Source organism: Delphinapterus leucas, chromosome 3, assembly GCF_059928025.1.
Source record: "Delphinapterus leucas isolate spDelLeu-1000000601 "Yukka" chromosome 3, BTC_Dleu_Yukka2, whole genome shotgun sequence".
In the NCBI taxonomy this organism is placed as follows: Eukaryota; Metazoa; Chordata; class Mammalia; order Artiodactyla; family Monodontidae; genus Delphinapterus; species Delphinapterus leucas.
The window spans coordinates 17963869-17984175 of record NC_143131.1 but is presented as its reverse complement, the minus strand read 5'-3'; the positions used below and the strand labels follow the sequence as shown (position 1 = coordinate 17984175).

The 20307-nt window shown below is 31.2% G+C and overlaps 1 protein-coding gene across 1 annotated transcript in view; it reads left to right on the top strand.

Annotated features, from left to right (window-relative positions):
• Positions 1-20307, top strand: part of CDH18 (cadherin 18) — a 137956-nt gene that overhangs the window by 92926 nt on the left and 24723 nt on the right. The window contains exons 5-6 of the mRNA XM_022581425.3: positions 4804-4925; positions 14945-15062. Coding sequence (XP_022437133.3) covers positions 4804-4925; positions 14945-15062 — 240 coding nt within the window. The remainder of the gene's footprint in view (positions 1-4803; positions 4926-14944; positions 15063-20307) is intronic.

The following is a 20307-nucleotide window of genomic DNA, read 5'->3' as shown; positions in this document are numbered from 1 at the left end:
TTTACAGATTAAATAATTAAGGTATAGAAATAACAAATAACTTTCCAAAGTTCATGTTTCTTAAGAGTTCTGGAAAGGGCCTCCTACTGACGTTTGTCTGAATATGGTGTATTTTATTTACTCTGCCATCAAGAGGACTGAAAACTGATTTTTAGAAATGAAGCATGGACCTAAAAATAATAGTAGCAATAATAGAAATGTTGCATTAAGAACTCCAGCGACATTATCCAATTTTTGCCTTAGCAAAGTGCTTCTCACACACATGAATATGTTCACATTTATAGGTAAAGTGATTGGCATTCAAAGGGTAGAATACTAACCCTAGGACTGTGGGAAATAAGAAATAAAAACCCAAAGGAACTTGTCAATTTACTAATATAGATTTAGCTAATTTCATTATTGAGCAGAAAATACTAGAATGAGTGAAGTTTGGCCACAAGTGGTTACAAAACTATAGTGGGTTTTCAGCTCTAATTATCTGGAATTTAAAGCTACAGGTTTTATACACCATCCTACTTTTAGGAAATAGACAGCAATTATTCAATTTGCATCAGTAATGACGTTAAGCTTACTCTGACATTCTGTTTTTCATAACTCTTTATCCGTATCTCCTGAGGTTCACCTACATGTCCTACAGATCATTAGCTGCATCTACAGTAAGGTTAGATTCAGTTTAACTTCCCCACAGAACACAAAATGGTAGTAAGCCTACAGACAAATCAATATCTGTCTGATCCCAGCCCTGTACTTTTAATCCTTAAGTGATGGAATAGTAATTGTACACTAGAGATGTTCATTAACATTGGAGCAACATGGAGAGAGTCTGTTTCCATCCAGAAGGATTTAGTTTCCTGTACCCAAGTATGGAATGTAGCCAGGCTATGCCAGTTCCAAAGGACAGCATGAGCAATGCAGAGGTGGGGCAGTGAGAAGGTGAGGCTTGAAAACAGTCAAATGCTTAGGTGTTTTTTTATTCTAGTCCTTCCTCAAGATACAGTCTTTCCAGAATCCTCTCTTACAAAACAGTTTTCTGATATGCCAAGGTTGCTTCTAACCTTTCCTCTTCAGAAAAGGAGCAGATAACTATTTACTCATTTTAAGGCTGCTGATACCAATGATTAAAACTAATAATATTATTCTTGCCTCAGATTTCTGGAACAGATTGCTTTTGTCTGCTCTTAAATGTAAGCAAATACCTGGTTGAGAAATATAAGACTACACTAACAATGGTTACGATAGAAAATATATATTTATATAGTGGCAGTAGTAAGGCCTGAGAAGTAAACCATAACCTTGGCTTTGCCAAGATAGGTCATTTAAACGGTGTCAATTTCAATTTTGTAATTTACTAAATGAGATTTCAGGCTGAATATTCTCTTTCAGTTTTAAAATTATTAAAAGATCAAGTATTAGCTTCTAGAAAAGCTTAGCAATGCTTTTTCATAATAAGTAACTCTAAATAAGCAAATATTTAAATTAGCATTTTACTAATTTTAATTTCATGGATCTATTTATCTTTATAATAAAAAATATTATATTAATTAATTATCTAATATAATACACAAGCATCTCATTATCTTTCACTGTATAGTGACAAAAATCCATTAATGCCAATTCTATTAGATATTATATATTAAGCAATCTACACAATATATTAATTTTAAGATGTTTTTGTAACTTTTTTCTGTATACTTAATGTAGTACTCCACACTTACAAAGAAGATATTGCAAAACATAATAATAAATAAATTTTAACATATCACTGTACTTAAGAATTAGTGTTGTTAGGAACATATCCTCAACAATATACTATTTCATTCTGCAACCAGTTATTTAGTTTTGTGTGTTTTTTTTTCAGCTTTGCAATATTCTACCATATTTGAATGCAATCTTCTGAGACATTTCTGAAAAAATATTTCAATCAACATTTTGTTTCTAAGATTGTCCCTAATGTTGTAGCTATGTTGCTATTCATTTATTTTCTCTATGATATAAATAATCACATATTGCATCTATTCAGCTGTTGTTGGACATTTGTAATTTCCTGTTGTTGTTCCTATTAATTATGCTGGTGGTTTATGTTTTCAAGAGATTTTCCTTTGGATATGATCCAAGGAAATGGCTGGATCTTGGACATGAGAGTATACAACCGTATGAATTATTACATGTGGTTTACTTTAATTTGCAGTCATTCCCATTGGTCTATATCCAATCCAGCACTTGGAGAATCTTGTCAAACTTCTTGATATTGTGTCAATATTGTTGTGATTAAACGATAACTTATTTTGGTTAAGCTGTATTTCTTTAAATACTATTAATGTTGAAAACTTTCACGTTTATTTCCCATTGATATTACTTCTTCTGTTAAATGTTTGTCCTTCGTTGTACCCGTTTTTATATTGAGCTATCTCTTTTTCTTATTGATTCAATACATTGCATTATATATTAGAGATACAGATCCTTTGTCAGTTGTGTGTGCTGCAAATATTTTCACTCATTTTGTGACATTTTGTTTTCTTTGTGGCATATTTGGAGGAAATGAAAAAAGTCACATTTCACTGTAATCAAATTTATCAATGCTTCCTTTATGATTAGTGCATTTTATATTTTGAAACCTTGCTTGAGCTTTACTATATTACATGCTAATATTTTTTCTAAAGTATGTATAGTTTTTGCCTTATACATTTAAGTCCTTAATTATTTAAAATGTATTTTTGTGTATAGTGTAGTTATGACCCATTTTATAATGATGGTAATGACGTGGTTACAAGCTTTACTAAAACTATTTCTTGATCAATCTGTACTTTCCCCATTGATCTGCAATAGCATTAGTACCATATATTTAATTTCTATATATAGTAGATCTGTGGCTGTGTTCTGTTTTCTTTTTCTGTTTGTCTATCCCTTTGACACTTTCAAAGTGACCTAGGTTCTAATACCAAATAATAAAGCCTGATAAATGGTAAAGCAATTATCCTTTATTGTACTTCATTCAAGTCTGGACAATCTTAGTACTTATAAATCTTAGAATCAGCTTTCATTCCTCCTTGGAAGTCTATTAGATTTCATCAAAAATACACATCAATTTGGAGAAGTTGGCTTTATTTATGATATTTTGTCTTCCAACCACATAGGCAATATACCTCTTAATTACTTTAGATCTACTTTAATGACATTCAATAAAATGTTTTGCATATGTCTTTCATATACTTTGTTAGATTTATTTCAAGGATCCTCATAGCTTTGTTTATTAACTCTTGTTAGTTTTTGACCATTAAGAATAATGTTTGTTGTACTTTTTGTTGTTGTTTGTTGAATGTATCCTTAATCAGCTTGAGAGGATACATTCTGTTCCTAGATTGCTAAGAGTTTTCTTTTTTGATTTTGCTTTGTTTTGTTTAGAATGTATGGACATTAAATTTTATTTTTTGTTTTTTTCTATGTGTATTAAGATAAGCATCTATGTATTTTTTCTGTCCCTCTTTTAATTCATTAACGTTTTGGATAACTTTTATGCTTTTTAAAATTCCCTTCTTCATTTCTTCTCTCCCTCCCACTTTCTTTCCTTCCTTCCTCCCTCCCTCCCTTCTTTCTTTCCTTGGTTTAATGCCAAACTATGCAAGCATTCCTAGAACTAAACTGATGACAGACTTTCATTTCCATTCCAGTAGAGTGGGTTTGGTATTATTTTGTTTAGTCCAATGACAGCTAATATCTCTCATGAGTGGGGGCATATGGTATTGATATTAAAGTTTTACTGGCCACAAAAAAATAACTTGTAGAGTATTTCCTCCTTACTCTGTCTTCTGGGGAAAAGATGTATAAGACTGAAATCACCTGTATCTTTAACTGTAGATAAAATTATCTAGGCCTGATTTTTTACCTAAAAATTGAGTTTCTTTAGTTATTGTAGTACTACTCTGATTTTCTACTTCTTTTAAAAGTACCTATGGCATGTCTAGTCCATCCATATTCTTAATGGATAATTAAAAATGGATAATTTAAAAATCCATTATCTTTAATATCTTCTGTGTGTATATATATATTCCCTTTTGCCTAATGTGTTTAGTTTTTGCCTTCTTATTAATTTTTCCATTATGAATTCTTCAGTTTTAGCTTTGATGCATAAAATAAACCAAACATTTATCTTTTCTTATATCTCAGAACTAATAAACTTACTGAAATATGAGAAGACTGCACTCAAGAAGTATTTTAAAATATTAACTGTAATATTTTGATGTTTACCAGAGTTATATATGAATTCCATGCTAAGTTCTAATCTAAATTATTCTTTATTTTTCCCCAAGTATGACTTGACACCACAAACTGCATATATTCTCCTGTAAGAAAAATTTTACCCTGGTATAAAGAACTTTACTTTCTATTTTCTCCAAGTTGATTTAGACTGGAAACCTTGAATGTTTTAAAGATTATGTAATTTTTTTTCCAACTACTCTATTTTTCTTAGATTAATAATGAAACCAGGTGTTCATCCCTTAGACTCTGACAGCATACAATGAATTCTGACAACTTTCTCCCATTTCAGTTCCTGAATAACATGTAATTTCCTTGATATGACAAAATATCATTTTAGCATTCATGTCATGCCTTGGTGTTCATTTTTCATTTTTCTGTAAGTTAATGACTTCTAACAAAGAATGACATCATAAAGTTGTCTTTTGCCAAAAGTCCTGCTGCGGCATATGGGGCTAGTGACAAGCTACAGTATTAAGGAGATTGGTTTTAAACCAAGCCTCTAAAGTGTGCATGGAAATACTAAATGCATCCCTATGCGTTTTGCAGACAATCCGAGTTTGCTGAGCCATGTCACAGTGGTTATTAGAGTTCTGGATGTTAATGACAATCCACCCGAACTTGCCAGGGAATATGATATTGTTGTCTGTGAAAATTCTAAGCCTGGCCAGGTAAGTTAATTTTTTTCCTTCCTAGCATTTGAATGGAAGAAAAATAAGCAGCTCTATTTCTATTATTCTTAGGTATAATCCTCAAAGATCCCCCAGTGTTATTTTTGTGCTTAGTAAACATAATTTTATAAAGCTTTATTTTAAGTACCAAATAGATATTTTGAGACTCATAGAAAATACTCTTTCTCCAGATCCCAAATGTAATTCAACCAATGAACTCATTCATGTATACATTTATTATACCAATAAAATGATATTGAATGATTTTGGTACAGCCCTGTATTAAATGAGGAGGAAACAGTGAACTCTTCCTGTCCTAATGAAGCTTAGAGACTAGAGTGGGGAGGAGAGACTGGCCTGACCTACATATTTTGGAGGGAATGAGGGAGTCACATACAGTGGCCATTGAGTGTTATTGATACTAGAAGATGATTAGGTTTTAACATGAAGAGTGGGAATGATTGGTGGAGGTGGGGAGAGTGAAGGATGGAGAGAAGAGCTTGAACATAAGGCATGAATCTGGATGTAATATGGCAGCCAGTTAAAGGAGCATGACAATTCCGAAGGGAGGCCAGTGTTTTGACGCCCATAAAGCAAGTGGGACATGGGAAGGGAATGTGCATCTGTCTTCTCTGCTGTGTAACAAATTACACAAATTTAGCAGCTTAAAACAACACATATTTATCATCTCATAGTTTCTGCAGATCAGAATTCTGCTCATGGCTTAGCTAGGTGTTTGCAGGAGTCTCATAAGATGTAATCAATCTGAGTTCTTAACTGAGGCTTGGGGATCTCTTCCGAGCTCACGTTGTTGTTGGTAGCATTCAGTTACTTTCAGCTGCAGACCTGAGAGCTTCAGGATGTTCCTTGGCTCTTCAGTGTTCCCCAGAGTTCTGAAATGCCACCCAGAGTTTGTGTGTGTGTGTGTGTGTGTGTGTGTGTGATATGGGTTCCCCAACATGACCACTTACTTCATCAAACAAGTAAAGAGAGTCCCTCTGGTGAGTCTGACAGTCTCATATAATGACCAGAATAAATATATCATCCAAAATTATTTTAAATCATTTTGAAGCTTGTGACAAAATTATAGTCCTGAGAAACATTGCCTTGTGTATGAGGGACAATCAACTATGGCTTGCTAAAATTATCATTGATTATATGTTTTTAATATTTCCAGGGGAGGTATTTACATATATATATATATATATATATATATATATATATATATATGGAGGGCACTTTATGTAAAAACATGAAATTTTCTCATGTTCATTTCTCACAAGAAAATTAGAAAATATGAATGAGGACAAAATGACTGAAACTTATATTTGAAAATATTTATAGGCTATCTGGTTTACTCTTAGCAATGCTTTAACATTATCACTTCCAGTGCTTAAATATTTTTCCATATCACCATTTCAAAAACAGTATTTTATGGTACAGATATATAACGACTTACTTACCAAATCATACTTCAATTGTGTTAGAAATGGATGCACACATCCTAGAATTATTTTCTTAACATATTTTATACAAGTACAATTGAGAAAAATGTTAAACATGCAAATAGAAAATTTAGATTTTAAAAATACAGCCACTTAATATAGGATTTCAATTTTGGTAATAACGTCAGATTAGACATAGCTGAAGAGAAAATAGTGAACTGGACAGTAAGTTAGATTAAATATTCATGTTAAAGCATGGAAAGTCAAGAAGATAGAAAACATTAATAAGAATATGAAAGATATAGAACATGCAGGTCTAATACACAAGTTATCCAATTCTCAGAGGGATATTAAACAAGAGAATTGGGCAGAAGTAATATTTGAGGAGCTCATGACTGAAATTTTTTCCATACTGTTGGCAAGCAACAAGTCAAAAATTCAAGAAACATAAAGGAAAACAAAAACAAAAATCTAAGCAACCGTTTAAAAGAATAACTTTACCTAGATGAAATTTCAGAAATAAAATTAAGTTTAAAATTTAAAACATCTAGAAAAAAAAGACATAATACTGTTAGGGGATAAAATGGATGTAGTGTCAGGCAAAGAGTTCTTGGATGACACCAAAAGCATAATCCATAAAAGAAAAAAAATGATAAATTGGACTTGATCAAAACTAAATATTTTTGCTTTCTGAAAGACCCTGTTAAGATGATAAGAAGAAAAACCACATAGTGGGAAAAGATACTTGCACACCATTTATCCAATGAAGGATTAGTATGTAGAATATAAAAATAATACTCAAAACCTTTAAAAGAACAATTTCAAAAGCTGATTATTTAATCAGGAAGAATGAAAGATTAAAAAAAAAAATTTAAAAAAGGAAAGATAAATCCAAGAGCCAGAGATACTATCTAACAACCATGAATTCTTTTGTGTACTAAAAATAGTCCTTAAAAATAAAGACAAGAAAAGCTCGTATTTAGGCAAAAACAAACTACAACAACAAAAATGTGACAATTCCTTGCCAATACACACATTAAAGCTTTTTTTGGAAAAAGAAAAAGGAAAATAATCAAATTGGCATCTTGGAGTGGTAAGAATCCGTAAAGACCAAAACAATCAGTAAATATATTGTTAACAATAAATTATTAATGAGTGAATAGAAAACAAAGGAACATTTTCTGGGGTTTAAAATATACATAGTATACATGGGAACAAGGTATCAGAAGGAAGGAGACAAAGTTAAAATATTCTAAATTCCTTAAATTTGGGGTAATTGAGAAACTACTAATTTATAATAGATTTTATGTGTCAAGAATGAATACAGTAATTTTTAGTTTAATAAAATAGTAAGAGACTATGTAACTAACAAGATAATAGAGATTGGAATTTAAAATACTCCTAAATAAAGTGATGTTGACAGTTTTATTTATTGACCTTTATTATGTTTATTAAAATGTTCATTCAATTAAATAGTTCACACATTTACAAAATTGTTGCATGTGACTTTATCTTGCTTTTTTATATTTTATGATACAAAGATAAAGGGAAAAAATCTTTTATATAGGACCTATTTTCAAGGATTCTAGAAAGGCATATTTAAAAACTAAAATGTAAACTTAATAAAATATGAAGTATATAACCAATTTAATATTTCCAAAGTAACCCTGTGAATTTCTGTGAAGTTTTTATAATTCAAAGTTAGAATGACAAATTTTCATATTTGCTCTTGAGATATAGTTTTGTTTTATAACACAAGGTAGGTAAAATAAAAGAGAAAGGCTTAGTACACAAATTTATAATAGCTAGGTAGAAGTCATGGTAATTTTTTTAAAAACCAAGAAATAAGTTAATAAATATGGAACAAGTAGAAAAATAAAAAGCAGACAAATATAATGTAAACTTAAAGAAGTATATATCAATATTTATGTTAAAATAAAATCACCAAAGTATTTAAGAAATGTCTACTGAGATTATTGTGCTGAGAGTTTTAGTATGCTTTTGTCAGAAACTGATAGAATAATCACATAAAATTTTATTAAGGAAACTGAAAATTGAATACCACAATTAAGAAGCTGTACTGTTTAACAAATATAGAACATTGCATTGAACAACTTTAGATTATGCATTCTTTCGAAACTTACACAAAACATTGACCAAAATTTACCATGTTCAGGACCACGAGGCAAGTTTTAATAATTTTCAAAGAATTGGTCTCATTTTTATTACAATAAAATAATGCAAGATACTAATTCAAAAATATTGCTAGAAAAACTCCATCAGAAATGAAGACACTTCTAAATAAACAATGAGCCAATAAAGTAATAAAATTTGAAAATAGTTAAATGGAATGATAATCAAAATATACTGTATCAAAAAGGAAAAAAGGGCAATCAGTTTTTTACTAATTTTATGCTGACAACAAACTTTGAAATCAAAACCTGAGAAGGATATAATTTGAATTATAGATTTTCTCTTTCATGAACATAGAAATATCATAAATAAAATATTGTCAAAGCAAATCCAGAAAAAATAATTACTTTAAAATGAAAAGGAGAAAAATTAAAATTCATTTTCATAGGTGAAGCCAAAGGTTTTGATAAAGTTAAACATTCATTAATAATAAAAATACTACTAATAATAGTGGTAATACTACTATACAGTAGTTGAAATTGTGAATAAAATTGAGCACAAGTTCAAACTTGTGCTAAATATAAGGTCAATATAAATGTATTTCTTCATTTTCTTTATATTAGAAACAATTAGAAAATGAAACTTAAAACACTATACCATTTAATATCACTTTAAGAAAATATCTAGAAATAAATACTGTTTTTCTTAGGTATCAATCACCTAATCTATAAATAACATTTTTTAGTAAACTTAGGACCTTTCCCTCACTGAATCTTTGTTTCTTTGGTTCCTAGGTTATTCAGAGAAGTTAAACTTAGATCATTTGAAATGTGACATAAAGAATCAAAAATCATCAGCTTTTATTAGATGTTTTCTTTTTAGATTATTTCTTCTAAAATTTTTGTTTTAATTAACTAATTAATTAATTAATAATTTTTACTTCAAGGATAAAGTGTGATCTTGTATTAGGAGCAGCTCACACATACCAGTTTTGTAGGTGTAGGTGAAATTACTGAATTTCTGAGCAGATGATACTCAGCCCTTGCTCTTGGATCAACTGATCCTTCCCCTGTGGATGTAAACATCTTCTCTGTAATCGAAAATGCTAGTCTCAGTTTTCTGGCTTGAACTCTCTTCATATTGGCATGTGACCTTGAATTTTTCCATTGACCTTGCGTGTTGTCCACATTTTGCTCATGAGGAAGTCCATTCAGGCATTCTCACTGGCCATGCTCTCCTCTTAATGTCACATTGTTAGCCTGGGTCCCTCTGTTTTACCATCCACACTGACCACCTAAACTCTGTAGCTTTCCTAAGAAGTAATTTAATGTGATGTTGACAAGTGCTCTCTTAATCTCTAAAATGAAGAAAATTGTCAGAATTTCAGGGCCCTTCCAAGCCTGAGATTCTATGAGTATATGACTAGATAAGTCTTAAATTCCTTTAAGTGTGGGTTGTCCTGTTCTCCTCAGGTGAAAAGTTATTCCATTTTTTAGAGAGGGCTAAATCTGTGACAAACTGTTTCTTTTGTGAGTCCCATTAACTATTTATATAGTATTTATGTTTTTTCATATAACTGTTACTATTTTCAAGACATAATTGCTAGACCTAGCCCCCCAAATTTCTAATATATTTTTTATGTGATTATTTCTTATTCTTTGTAAACTATATTCACATTTAGCATCATTGCTGTCTTTAGTATTGCATGATTTTAGATGTCACTGTAAGAAAACTGGATTCTTTATGTTATCTGAGCTTTTGTTTCCAACTCTTTCACCAAAATGAATTTAGACTTTTCATTGAGGGAATAAAAACATCATTTTAAAAGTATTGCTTATTACACCTGCATTTAAACAAATCATTACCCATTCATGTAGTCAATTGTATGATTAACCCATTACAGTGGAAAATTGTCTGAATCTTTCTATTATTTAATTTTGAAGTCTTTTGTTCATTTACTTTTATGGTTGTAGCATTTCTGGAGAAACTGTATATTTTGATGCAGAGTTGGAATAGGAAATTATGTAAATAATGATTTGTGAAATAGCTTTTCTGAAGCATATTTGTATTGCCACAGTTCCTCTTTCTATGACAATTGCTTTTAGAATTACAGACACTTCTGTTATGGTTGTTGTGCATTTAAATGTAACAGCATGTGGCTACAGCTGAGACTGGTCTTTTCTGAAAGCAGAGGTTCAAACCACATGTAAGAGCAGAGTTCAGGTCGATTCAGGTATCAATATAAACTTCAACAATATATTTCTCTGAGTTAATATATTTTCCTGCTCTGAAAAAAATTTTAAGTACCTTGCATAAAAAAATACTAAAAAGAAAATCATGCATGCATGAAATTTGAAATCATGTAAGAGCAGAGTTCAGGTCGATTCAGGTATCAATATAAACTTCAACAATATATTTCTCTGAGTTAATATATTTTCCTGCTCTGAAAAAAAATTTTAAGTACCTTGCATAAAAAAATACTAAAAAGAAAATCATGCATGCATGAAATTTGAAATCAGTTCCCAAAGAAGAGTGAATTCAAAATAGTTGAGATGTGCCTGTACCTAGAAACTTTGAGAAATAACAAAGGGAATGCTTTCTGTCTTATTCGTATTGACTTTTCCCTCTGTATTTTTTCTTTTTAAAAGTAAACTTAGGGCTTCCCTGGTGGCGCAGTGGTTGAGAGTTCGCCTGCCGATGCAGGGGACACGGGTTCGTGCCCCGGTCCGGGAGGATCCCACATGCCGCGGAGCGGCTGGGCCCGTAAGCCATGGCCGCTGGGCCTGCGCGTCCAGAGCCTGTGCTCCACAACGGGAGAGGCCACAACAGTGAGAGGCCCGCAAAAAAAAAAAAAAAAAAAAAAAAAAAAAGTAAACTTAGAAAACATAACATATAAAAGAAAACATTTTATTACATAACACCAGCCTCTGCCCCCATGATATCCATGGTATTATTGATATTATTAACAGTACAACTTTGTATGAAAAAAGTTAACTAGATCAGTAGAGATTTTATATCTTACCAAAGATAAACCGCAGCTAAATAACAAAAGTTGGTATTATTATCAAATAAAATGATCATTTGAGAGCATATTATAAGGCAAGCTCTATTAATTAAAAGAAGATGCAATGTGTTCCATAGAATTTCCTTTTTAATTTGCTTTAGTTAGGGTTAGCTCATTTACCAAATAGAAGACTATGTTATTTGTATAAATTTCTGACACTATTTTTCCTAATTAAAGTACTCTAGAAGTGATAGATTTTAAACGTTTTAAACACATTTAAACAAGGGGATACATTTATTTAATAAGAGGAATATAAAATTGGTTTTAATTATTTTCTACCAAAGGTGAATCCTTATTCATGGACATTATCAAAAAATTCTGCTAGTAATTATTTGTAAATATCATCAATCAATTTGAGTTTTCTCTCCCTTTGTTAGAGTAAATCTCAGATCTTTCAAAATAATCAAATACGTTATGTACTTATTGCATAATGTGCAAGTGATAGAAAACATTTGAGTCCAGTTAGAAGGAAAGAGAATCAGAAAATAAATTTTTTATGGATCATACATCACCAACTAGCTGCACAAACAGAGAGCACAGGTAGCACAGTGTAGATAAATAAATAAGTCTGAAAAAATGGTAGAAAATATTGATGAATGGAAACATGGCAATTATCTGATATCTGCCAGAAGTTTAAATCTTCTAAAAATCATAAGCATGTTAACTTCTTAGGTACGTTTTCTATTAAAAGTCTGAGGAAGCAAATGGAAATCCCATTTCCTAATGAAAAAGTGATTAGTAAAACAACCAAAAAATAAATTGAATATACCTTCTCTCAACAAAAGAATACCTAGGAGTTCTAAATTAAAAAAAAAAAAGACCAACATACGTTTTTAGAATCATCTCTCAGAAATATTATGAAAAAATATTTAAGTACAGATGCATGTCCAACACTTCAACAAAAGTTCAAGATGAATCATTCACTCTTAAACAAAATGTGGTAACCAACTTATCATTTACTATGTAGATGAGACTGAGAACCCTTTCTGAGGAAGAAAAATTTGCCATAAGTGAGCTTCCTGGTAAATTGAGATTTGAAATTACCTGTATAAAAATGGAAGGGATATTTATATTTTAGAGATAACAAAAAAATAGTAAACATAATATAACATGAATTATATCAGTGTTTAACAAGTTGAATAGGCTCATGTTTGTAAAAATTTAAGAAAATTTAAAATAAGTGATAAATTAGCTTTGAAATGAGAAGAAAAGAAAATTGTTCCAAAGCATTGATAACAGAAAACATAAATAGCTCAGTTTATATAAATTAATTGTTCTTTACCAATCCCCTCCAGAGTTATATTCTAGGATAAGAAGTGAACTTGTAAATGTGTCAGTATGTTATGAGGTATCATTGAGGAAATAGGATTGTAAATTGCAGAATCACAATGAATGAAGAATAAGAGTGAGAAGACATTTATTTTCCCAAAGAAAAATTTATACGGCTGTCCCTTAGAATCTGTGGGGAATTGGTTCCAGGACCCCGCCCCCCTCAGGATAACAGAATCCACAAGTGCTCAAATCCCTTATATCAAATTGTGTAGTGTTTGCATATAACCTACACACATCCTCCCATATACTTTAAATCATCTCTTATAATATCTTATAATACCTAATACAATGTGAATACTATGTAAATTGTTGCAAATACAATGTAAATGCCATCTAAATAGTTGGCACAGCATGGCATCAAGTTTTACATTTTGGAACTTTCTGGAACTTTAAAAAATATTTTTGGCCCATGGTGGTTGAATCCACAGATTCAGAACCACGGACATGGAGGGCTGACAGTATTTGTTTTATCTAACCCTGAAAACAACCTTGAAAATTTGATATTTTATTTCAATTTGATACTAAGTAACTAACGTGTAGAAAATGTAGTTGTGTTCTTCAGATTTTGCACACTCTAAATGCTATGGAGCTTTTCCTGTGCTTGAGAAAAATCATAAAGATTTCTTCTGATTATCCATCAGTTTATTCTATTTATAGTCAAAAGGCAATAACAAGAAAAAAAAAAGATCTGTTCAGATACTAGTTGTGCTTTCAATGAAAAAAAAAATCAGCAGCTATGTAAATTTTCAGTTCATAGATAAATAATATGGAGGGAAATAATGAAGAATGATAGAAACTTCTTGGAATATGTAGGGAGAGGGGCTTTCACCAGGATCTCCTGCTGAGAAAGCAAACTCTGAATGGTGATGGGAAAGGGCATAAGGAATGAGCCATGGGCATATATGGAGGAAATTGATCACTTTTATACCTTGAAGCTCTTTCTTCATTTTCACTTCATGAAAACACATGCTCTTCTGTTCCTACTCTCCCTGACCACTCATTCTCAGTACCTTTATATTCCTCCTCATCTCCCTCACAAGCTAACAGTCTCAGTACCTGGAGAGGAATTTAGGTTTTAACTATGATGCATTTTGGTGGATTATCTCACATGTAAAATATTGAAATACGGTGAAACTGAGTAAAATGTTCTTAGAAATCATACCAATTTTTGAAATGCACGTACTATATTTCATATGCAGGAAATACTATTTTTCTGGCTCTACTTTCTCTCTGTTTTCAATTTCTCTAAGGATAAGCTAGAAAGAGCACACTTGAGCATTAGGATACTAATTTTTTTTCAAAAGTAAAATATCATCTTGCTTGTTTGTTTCAATATTACTTTTAAAGATTGTAATGACTCTAACGATCAGAATGTGTACGCTGCTCTTAGGCTACCTGGGATATTTTTTTATATATTCTAACTTTCTCTGTTTCTTAATGTGTGTAAAGTCCAAATTTGGGTATTGCTTTCTCTCAACCACTAGGGATTAAAAAATTTCCTAAAGCTCTGGGTGGTCTAGTTTTACCTCTGCCAGATTTTTACAGATTTGAGGCACATCACACTCCTTTTGGGACTCAGAGTCCTTGTCTCTAAAATACAGGGGCTGGATCATGATCTCAAAGGTCTCCTAAAACAAAAAATTATGACTCTAGTGCTTTTTCATTTGCTGACTGAGACCAACATGTACAGAAAGGCTGTTCTACATCAACACTGGAATATTGGTATTTGTACAAACCATATTTCACGTCTCCCTAAACAAGCGTTCACACAAAACCTTACAACTAATTGGCCCCAAGGTACTGTGGGTAATAAAGGAAAAAAAAAATTAAATGTTTGTGCCATGCTAGAAAATAAAGTGTGAATGATTATATGGTGTGCCATAATACATTTCTTAAAGTCTAATGCAAGGGAGAGCAAATTAGCTCATACCTTTACTAGAATAAGAATTTGAAAACACTCAAGTTGGATATTGAAAATGTTATAATATTAAAATCAAGGGATGAAGCCAAATTAAATTTACTATTTAATTTTGTCTTTTCTTTAGGTTATTCATACCATCAGTGCCACTGATAAGGATGATTTTGCCAATGGACAAAGGTTTAACTTCTTTCTTGATGAGCATCTGTCTATAAACCCAAACTTCACTCTGAAGGACAATGAAGGTGAACATGAATACATATATTTTTTGATCTTTGTGGTATCTGCTTTGACTTGATATGGAATAAGCCTGAGCAGCTTTGCTTTATTCTTATATACTCATGAACAGCTTGCAAATCAACATTCAAAGTCAGTTTGATGTTAATGTGTTATGATCCGTGAATAGCTTGTGTTTAAAATTGAGCCATATGTACAAATAACTTTCAATGAGTTTATTCAGAAGCATCCCTTTAAACAAGAAATCTTCATGTAATATGCTCTTGGGCAACTTTTAAGAGAAATCTTAGCTGACAAACATGTTTATGAGAACTGCTGCAACTGCTAGGAGGTGGAAAAAATTTAAATTAGGATAAATGAAAAATATGTCCTAGGGAGCATTAGAAAAGGAGCTGCAATGTTTGAAATCATCTTGCTTTAGCAAGGTTATCAAGATGTGCTGTACAAATTATATTTCCCCTTGTTATTATGAATATTTTTCCAAAATATGGGTAGATACATATGCATAATTACAGAGCACTGTGGAAATTTTTGAATTATTTTTGTTTAAACTTCTTATTGTGTAGAGAAAAAAGAACATAATAACTAGAGAAGATTCACCATGATTTAGAATCCTGATTTGGTAGATTCCTCAAAGTTGTGTAAAAGTCATTCTTCCGTATGGAAGGGAAACAGCAAGCCACTCAATATGTACAGTGTTCCGACTGGCATCAACTTTCTTCTTCTCAAAAGTAGTTTTTGATCACATATATCTGAATATACTGTTATTTAAGATTTAAGATGTGCCTCAGAATCACATGAAAGAAACAATAGCATGTACATTTTGAACTAGTTAATTCCTTCTCTGTACCCTTCATGTAGAAGCATTTTCAAATTCAAGCAAAAATAAAATCACTAAATGACAGCCCACTAAACATTTTTTCCATTATCCCTAAGCTTCCTTAAATAATCATAACAGGGATACTAAATTGTGCATGTGGCCATAACAAAATTCATATAAAAATACCAAGCTTGTTTGTCTCTCTCAGTTTAACTATCCCTGTGGTCAGCTGTACTTATGGCAATACATACTTATCCATGTTTGTGTATGACAAATTGTATTAAATTGACTATTGAACATTTATTTACATCTGAACATCCAACCCTACAATCCCAAATGTATTTAAATATTATAATTAACTATGCTAAATATCTGAAAATCAATTCATATTTTCCCATATTCAAATAATTGCATAATTTGGAGAGCATTCAACTTTCTGCTTTAATAAACTGAAATTTACTATATTTAGAAATACATATTTAGAAATCATATTTCAGTTGAATTTTTTCCATTCCAATTAAAAATGTATTTACATTTTAAAAGCAATTTTAATTTGATGATATTATAAAGAAAAATTGACTTAGATCTGAAGATGTGTTGTAATCAAGCTATTTAATGTAAATAACTCCTGAAATATTTTAGAAAAACAAGAGAATTTTACTGTTGTTGAAACCTATATTAGTGACTAAAAGTCCTTCATTCAAGATTATTATGCCTGGAATTTCTCAATTTAACTAATGAATACATTCAAAAGGTCTCATTTTAGTTATATGACAACATTACCAGTGCTGGGAACTCACATTCAAAAAATTCCCCTCAAATATGTACACACTTTTGAAAGTGTTTATAATGCTGATATAAATTTTTTAACATTTATTTTAACCATATATATGAATGCTTTAAATCAGCTATGCCATCTCAAGTATGTGATGCCTGTGGGCAGTTGTATGGGAGTAAAGATGTTTTAATTTATTTTAATATTCATTTAATTTATTTTAAACATTTTTGGGAATTGATGAAATTATATATAACACAAATAATTTCTTTCAGATAGAAAAAGCAGCAATGTTCTTAAAAAAAGATACTAGCACATAGGTGAAAACACATGCTTGAGCAAACAGCCTTGTTTCTGCTAGATAAGACAAGCCACCAAACTTCTCTTAACCTCAGTTTTTACATCCATTAAGTTTGGGTTTGAAATATCTACTTTGTAGCATTGGGGACATTAATGGCACTGTATAAAGATATTGAGTCAATGGGCTTCCCTGGTGGCGCAGTGGTTGAGAGTCCACCTGCCGACGCAGGGGACACGGGTTCGTGCCCCGGTCCGGGAAGATCCCACATGTCGCGGAGTGGCTGGGCCCGTGAGCCATGGCCGCTGAGCCTGCGCATCTGGAGCCTGTGCTCGGCAATGGGAGAGGCCACAACAGTAAGAGGCCTGCATACCGCAAAAAAAAAAATATATATATATATATATATATATATATTAAGAGTCAAGATGGCTTTTTCTCTAAACAGAAGGCAGTTATGGATAATAATTTATAAAGATGAAATTTAAAATGGAATAGTCATACCAAAATGAATATATACATATATTCATGGGTACATAAACATCTCTCTGGCCAACAAGCAGAAAAAACTACAAAGAGTAAGAGTCAGCAAGTCCAGGCCTACTGGATCCTGCAGCTTGGTCATTGCATTCCGTGAGTTAGTAAACATTTACATGCCCCCAGAATATAAAGAAATCTAGAAGAAAAAATTAAAACCATTGTTCTTCTGTGCCCCCTGCTTACATGAATATGAATATTCAGGGAACAATAGAAGCCAGACAGAGACTCCAAGCCAGGATGAGTGATCAGGAAGCCATTGGTTTAGTGGCATCTCCAAAACTGCTTTATGGCAAAGAGGGAGTAGAGACAAAAAGCTGTTTCTAAAATTAGACAGAGAGAAATGCATATTGTTGTGTATGATAAATCTGAAAGTCAAAAAATTAAAAGATAGTCAATAAATAATAAGAAATAAATCAGAAAATGAATTCACTCTGAATCATGCAAAATACATAAATGAACAGAAAAATACTTGAATATTAGCATGTTTAGCATTTTCAAATTAAGAAAAAGAAGATTGTTTTTAAAAAGACCGAGAAGTGATTACATGAAATGAGACAATGAAAGAAAATATTTATATAAAAATAATTTTAAAATCCTTATTAAAATAAAACTACAGTTTTTGCCTAGATAGAAAAGTATATAAAATGACATGAAAATTTATATATGTTTAGTGTTATATACATAATTATATAGAAACATACAGAAATTAAAATTTTGTTTATATATATGTATGTATATATGTCATGTATACATAAGATATATATTAAAATATAGGTATTGAATATATAGAAATGTATATAGAACTATATCTAGAAATTACATAGATTTAGTTATACATATAGACTATATAGATATAAATTATCCATACATTTAAAATGTATGTGTAAACATATATGTATATATACATGTATGATGTATGTATGTATATGTGTATGTATATGTATATGTTTTATATACACACACACAGATACAAGGAGAAAACAATAAAAAAAACTACATTACTTCTAGACTGGACACAGAGAGATTTAACAAGTCAAAAGTAAAATCCATTAATTCAAGCAAACAAAGTTCAGATACGTCAAAATTTTTAAAAATTGTGAGAACACATAGATATGGAATATAAAATATTTGGAAGAATTAGAAATTATAGCAACAAGCAATATATGTAGATAAAATTGCATGACAATTTTTCAAGGTTGAAAATATGTGGACCCTCATGATTAACATGAACACCAGGGACTTCCCTGGTGGTGCAGTGGTTAAGAATTGCCTGCCAATGCAGGGGACACAGGTTCGAGCCCTGGTCTGGGAAGATTCCACATGCCACGGAGCAGCAAAGCCTGTGCGCCACAACTACTAAGCCTGTGCTCTAGAGCCCATGAGCCACAACTACTGAGCCCATGTGCCACAACTGCTGAAGCCCAGGCACCTAGATCCCGTGCTCCACAACAAGAGAAGTCACCGCAATGAGAAGCCCATGCACTGCAATGAAGCATAGCCCCCACTCGCCACAACTAAAGAAAACCTGCATGCAGCAACAAAGACCCAACACAGCCAAAAATAAATTAATTAATTATTTTTAAAAATTGGATATTATATAAAAAAAAGAACACCCAAAGGCAAGCAGGAAATCAAATCTATACTTGAATATGCCAATTTAAAAGCACTAAACCTCAAAGATAAAGAGAAAAAATATGTAATCAAAAGGAAAAGGCAGAATATTTAAAAAGCAATAATAATTAGATCTAAAGTAGATTCCTGTTAAAAAAGAAAAAAATAGATGACAGAAGTTGATAACAATTATATGCTCAAACTGCTAAAGGAAAATAATTTCCTATTGTCAACATTCTCTATATTTAGTTAGCAGTGGTAAGCTATCAGGAATTAAGGGAGGACAGTTATTAAAGACTTTTTTCCAATGTATAAGAAAAGAAACTTTTAAATTTTTAGCTACTGACATTTTGGCAAATATTGTATTAATCTTTGCATTCAGGATCTCTGCAAGAAATAATAGACAAAAAAGCCTTGCAATTAACATTTCATTTCAAATGTTAAAACTTGAAGAGTTAACACTAGAATAATAGTTAATAGAATAAGGGTCTGTAATTTCCAAAGCAAGGAGAGATTTTTAAAAAGTTAAATAATAAAACATTTCATCAGTAGAACAGAGGTCAGAAAGTAGAATAAAAGATGCAAAATAGAAGCAATGACAATTTTATTTGAAGTAGAAAGTAGTTCAAATATACCATAGTCACAGATTAAATATCATTTTTAAAGATATTTTATTTTAAAAATAGACTGTTATATGCTGCTTACAAGAGATATGCCAAATTCAAAATGTAGTAGGAAATTTTACATGAAAAGTTAGAAATATTTAGCTATTGCTTAAAAAAACAGCTATTGCTGAAAAAGAAAACAATTCCAAAACTAGTTTTCTTAAAATAAAGCACATTTATTCATTTATTTAGCTCACATTTCTAAGAATTAGCAATTTCTGATGGGTTCAGCTGGACAATTCTGCTAGTCTCAGGATATTTCAATCACTACAATTAATCAGCAGTGTACTGAATGTTCTCCTCAGTCCAAAAAGATAAAACAAAACAAAAATAGAACAAAAGAACAATAATAAATAGAAACAAAATATAAGGTTATCATTGTTAACAAATGAGATGCAATTGTCTTTCTGAAAATTTAAAAGAATCCACAGAAACATCTTAAGAAACAATTGGATAGATTGCCAAATTTTGGAATACAAATAAATGGCCCAAATGGCTAGATTTTCTATATGTAAAAAACATGAATAAATAGCAAATCAGATAAATG